The sequence below is a fragment of the Equus asinus genome, chromosome 10 (genome assembly GCF_041296235.1).
Source record: "Equus asinus isolate D_3611 breed Donkey chromosome 10, EquAss-T2T_v2, whole genome shotgun sequence".
NCBI lineage: Eukaryota > Metazoa > Chordata > Mammalia > Perissodactyla > Equidae > Equus > Equus asinus.
Window position 1 is genome coordinate 52,676,604 of NC_091799.1, and position 5,299 is coordinate 52,681,902.

The 5,299-nt window shown below is 49.0% G+C and overlaps 1 protein-coding gene across 1 annotated transcript; it reads left to right on the forward strand.

The window, feature by feature from the left end:
- The first annotated feature begins 421 nt into the window (after positions 1 to 421).
- Positions 422 to 1,363, forward strand: LOC106846888 (olfactory receptor 1f45-like). The gene has a single exon (XM_014865941.3). The coding sequence runs from the start codon at positions 422 to 424 to the stop codon at positions 1,361 to 1,363; it is 942 nt and encodes a 313-aa protein (XP_014721427.3).
- The last annotated feature ends 3,936 nt before the right edge of the window (positions 1,364 to 5,299 follow it).

The following is a 5,299-nucleotide window of genomic DNA, read 5'->3' on the forward strand; positions in this document are numbered from 1 at the left end:
GTTCACTCCCGGGGGTGTCAACTCCCAGCGCTTCCTCTTTACCCTGTGTGCAGGCTGAGCTTCCTCCTGTAGCCAGACAAAGCCTGGGGCATAGAGATGTGGGTGGTGGAGGTGAGAAATGGTCAGCGTACTTGGGAGCTGTGTACCAAGCTGCAGGTGACACCCTGCAGGGGGCCTGTGGGGAATGAATGGTGTGTCCACTGATGGCAATGATGCAGCAAATGAGTGGAGGGATCCTGTTGCAGGAGAGAGTGGGAAGAATTGATGAATGTCCGAACTAACCAGAGGAGCTGAGATCCAGGGCGCCATGGGGGCGGGGGAGGGGGGGAGCGGGGGAGGGGGGGAGCGGGGGAGGGGCGGGGTGCTTGGCCAGGACCATGGACAGCTCCTCTGTTTCCTTTCTGATTGACGCAGGATGGCCATGGAAGGGGCAAACCTCACCTGGGTCTCTGAGTTCCTGCTCCTGGGCCTCTCAGAGGACCCCAAACAACAGCAGCTTCTGTTTATACTCTTCCTGAGCGTGTACCTGGTCACAGGGCTGGGGAACCTGCTCATCGTCCTGGTCATCACCAGCGACATCCAACTCCACACTCCCATGTACTTCTTCCTGGCCAACCTGGCCTTCGTGGACATTTGCTTCACCTCCACCACCATCCCCAAGATGCTGGCCAACCACGTGTCAGGACACAAAGGGATCCCTTCTGCAGGCTGCCTGACCCAGATCTTCTTCTTCATCTGGTTTGCTGGCATCGACAGCTTCCTGCTGACTGCCATGGCCTACGATCGCTATGCAGCCATATGTCACCCTCTGCACTATGCCACATCTGTAACACCGCAGCTCTGTGGCCACCTGGTGGCGGCATCCTGGACTGCAGCCTTCGGGAATGCCTTGACTCACACAGTATTACTGACCCGCCTCTCATTCTGCTCCCACAACCGGGTCCCCCATTTCTTCTGTGACCTCAGCCCTCTGCTGAAGCTGGCCTGCTCCGACATCTTTCTCAACAATGCAATGGTGTACACTGTGGGTGCCCTTTCTGTCATCGCCCCCTTCGTGGGCATCTTGGTCTCCTACACACACATCTTTGCCGCTGTGCTGAGGATCCCATCCACGAGAGGCAAGCGGAAGGCTTTCTCCACCTGTGGCTCTCATCTCTGTGTGGTGTCTCTGTTCTACGGGACGCTCATTGGGGTTTATTTCAACCCCACGTCCTCCCACACGGCCCAGAAGGACACAGCTGCTGCGGTCATGTACAGTGTGGTCACTCCCATGCTGAACCCCTTCATCTACAGCCTACGCAACAACGACATGAAGAGCGCCTTGGGGGCCCTCATCAGCAAGAGGCCAGTTTTTATGCAGTGACCACAGCACTGGAACTTCTGAGCATCCAAATGCAGTGCCCATCTGTCCTGAATTTCCCTGCGTAGTCTCAATCTTAGATATCTCTTTCGCATCACTTTCGGCTCATTTGTTTATTACTCCACCCTTCCAACAGCTATTTGTTGAGTAGTATTCCATTCTAGGCATGCTTTTAAGGGCTGAGGTCCAGCAGGGAACAAACAAAATCCCTGACCTTGTGGTGCTTATGCTGCAGCCTGAAGAACAATCATGGTTAGAAGGAAGTGCTCCAGAAACCAGAGAGACCAGGATTCAAGTCCCACTGTGGGTTAAGGTTCAGATTAAGCAGTTATAACCAAGAGACACAAATGCAAATGCTCAAAAGTCATAAGATTTTCCAGACTGAATTCTTGGTTTCTTTAGCAGCATAGTACCTTCAAAGAACTTAGCTGGCATCTGGTCTAGTTGCTTCTAGTTAGTTCTGTTCATAGGAACCACATCCAATGTTCTTTCCAAGCCAGAGCTCTTGTGTCTATTTAATTTGCAGTATTCACTTCCTTGAAGCCTTCATCTTTGTCACTCTCAGTTAATGGTCATCTGAAACAATAGCCTTGGGCGGAGGCGAGGGCCCTGCCTATACTGTTTTGGGGGACAGGAAGCTCTTCCAATCTTGTGATGTTTCTGATTCTGAAAAGTGGCCAATTCCTGTCTAAGATCAGCTCTTCCTTGTAATTCCTTGCCACCTCATAGTGACGTTCTAGCTCTCCCATTCACTTCTAGAAACACAGGGTGAGTAGACACGATCTGTCTTCCAGGTTATCACAGTGACAGTATTACCAAATGTCCTTATTTGGCATAGTGAGAGTCACCAGCTTTCCCGCTTGCAATATTTGTGCCCTTACCACCAGGTCACTAAGCTAATGAAACTGATTTTCCATTTTTGTGTTGGCAGCACCCCACTTCTTGTATCAACTTCTGTATTACTCAGGATGAAGAGCTTACTTGCTGTAATAGGTTCCTAGGGCTCCTGTAACATACAACAAACCAGGTGGCTTGAATAATGGAAAAGTATTGTCTCAGTTCTGGAGACCAGAAGTATGAAATCAAGGTGTCAGTAGGTTGGTCCCCTCTGAGGCTGGGAGAGAATCTGTTCCATGCCTCTCCCTTAACTTGTGGTGGTTTGCTGGCCATCTCTGGTGTCCCTTGACTTGTAGATGTCTGCCTTCATCTTTCAAGGCATCCTCCCTGTGTGCATGTCTATCTCCAAATGTCCCCTTTCTATAAGGACACCAGCTATCTTGGATTAGGAGCCCACCCTACTCCAGTATGGCCTCGTCTTAACTATTATATCCAAAACAGTCCTATTTCCAAATAAGGTCACATTCTGAAATACTGGGGGGTAGGACTTCAACATATAAATTTGGGGAGAGGATATAATTCAACCTATAATATTTGCTTTAAAAAAAAACTAAAAGAGTTATGGCTCAAGAAAGATAGAAGTTCATTTCTCTCTCATATAACAGAGTCTAGGTCAGTGGGCGACTCTGCTCCTTTCTGTCGTTCAGAGACTCAGACCCCTTATGTCTTATTTCTTGCCCATTTCCCAGGACATTATTCTTGTCTACAAGATTGAAGCTGCGAACTCTAGATTACAAAAATAAATAGTAAGAGAGCACAGGGGAGGCAAGCCCACGATCTTGAAGCCCCACATACTTCTCACATTCCACACTGGGTTTTGCCCAGCGGCAAGAGAGGCTGGGAACTGTGGTGTAGGTGGTCAGCCATGTGGCCAGGCTGCGATTCTATCATTACAGAAGAAGGAAAGAGTAGATTTTTGTGGAAAGCCAGAAGTCCACCTTCCATCCCTCAAACCACCAAATACATGGAAGCATGCTTCTTCCCACCCATAGAATCCACTGACAGCCCGCCCTGAAGAAGGCAACCTGAAGTCCTGTCCAGCGGATGCATTTAGAGTCCAAAATCTCTGGGTGATGCAGTCTTCTTCATCAGGATGGAATGTTTCCCCCATGATCCAATAATTTGTGAACTAAAAGTCCATTTACCTGGCCCTCCCCTCACCCAATGTACAATATAAGACCAGCTGCTAGTCCATAATAAGGATCAAATCTCGTGGGGCAGGATTTCTTTAAAAGTTCCCTGCTATGAAGTGGAATAAATTCATTGGCTCTCTGGGCGAGACTCCATTGCCTGCTCCTCCCTCTGGAGCAGCTCTTCCTTGTCCATTTCCCCTCCGTGGCCACATTTGAACTGAACAGTGGGGGAGATGCCCTTCTTGGGACTTCTGCTGCGCAAATCGGGCCATCAGACACTGATTCCTCTGGTGCAAATTAGGAAGGTGGGTATGGCTTTGAGGCTCAAACAGGCAGGGGCTGGGGTCTTGGTTTCAGAATGATTCTCCAGAAAACTTAGTAGGCTATTTGCTTTGAGTCAGTAACCACACCCAAAGTTCCTTCGTGGACTGGCTTTACTTTTCTTGATTTACTCAGGTCTCCCTATCATGTTAATGGTGGCTACCTGAGGTCATTTGAAACAAAGGTCTTGGGTGGGAAGGTGTGTTGGTCCCAGCCTATTGATAGTGATATTTCTCCTGGGAACACCTGAGTCACTCACCTTGTGAGTAGTACGAACTCACAAATAGTTGGTACCACTTGTGGCAGCCCCCACAGACACTTCCCCCACCAGAGCCAATGTTGTGGGTGGTTGGCCCTCGTTCTTCTTCTTATTCTTATGATGATGGCAGGATGCATTTCAGCAGCACCATCAGGGAGCTTTGAGGAACAAGGTTTATTGCTCCAAGTCCTGGAGGGTCACGGCAAGCCTGAGGGCCACACAGCGATGCGGATGTCAAAGAGAGGGAAGGAGCGTGGACCTGGATCTCTGACTTTATTGAGGCCCAAGGGTGAGGTGCCTGGGTTTCAAGGGTTCTCTCTTCAGTGGCCAGTGTAAAGCCTAAGAGGGAGAATTAGGAAGCAGAGATCCCCAGGCGGTCAGTGACCCAGGTCACCCAGGGCTTCCTGACGGAGGGAACGTCTCGCGCGGGGGCAGCCAGGCTCCTTACCTGATTGTTTTGTCAGCAGCTGTGTTATACAGCTGGCAATATGTTTATTCAAGACGATATCTTTTGAAATGGATGCCTCGGCACCAAGAGCTTAGGATCAGCCTCTTACGCTATGGAGGGCAATGGCCCTACTAACCACTATCTGAGAGATGAGCATCGGCCGGCTTCTGCGACTCTGAGAACTCTCCTCTGTGGACTTCTCTCTCTAGGCCAACACTTGAAAGAACGCCTGCTCGCTCTCTTGTAACACTTTGCAAAAAGCAGCCAGGAGCAACAACTCGTGAAGATGTTCTTGCTCCTTCTGATTGCTTTGTCTAGAGATGCAGACTCGAAAGCTACTTGAACTGTCTCCCAGGTTCTCAAAGATTAAGCCAATTGTAAGGGAGACGGAGAAGCTGACAGGGCTGCCAGGTCCTAATTCTGTCTGCTACACAAGATGGGGGAGAAGAAACTGGTGCAGTGCTAGCATCCTCCAAAGCAGGCTTCGCTGTTTTCTTCCGTGTGGCCTTGTGCAAGTCATTTCCCCCCTCTCATATGTAAAACAAAGGCTAGAGGACCTGGAGCACAGGGCTGTTAGGAGGATTAAATGAGATAATGAGGTGCATGCTTGACTGGCAAGCAAGAGGATTTTAGTTATTAAATGGATACACGTATTTTTTTAAATGTGTATCAGGAGAAAACACAACTAGTACCTCAAGCACACTAGGATGAGGCCAAAGAAGTTATTTGAGATTTGTTTTTAATAAAAACAATCCCACAGCATTTATCATCATCTGGTAATAACATAAGGGTAATCAAAACAACAGGAACAAACATTTTAGAATTACATTCCCAACAGGACACCCAGAAAGAACCACCCATGTTGCTTTCTCAACAATGCC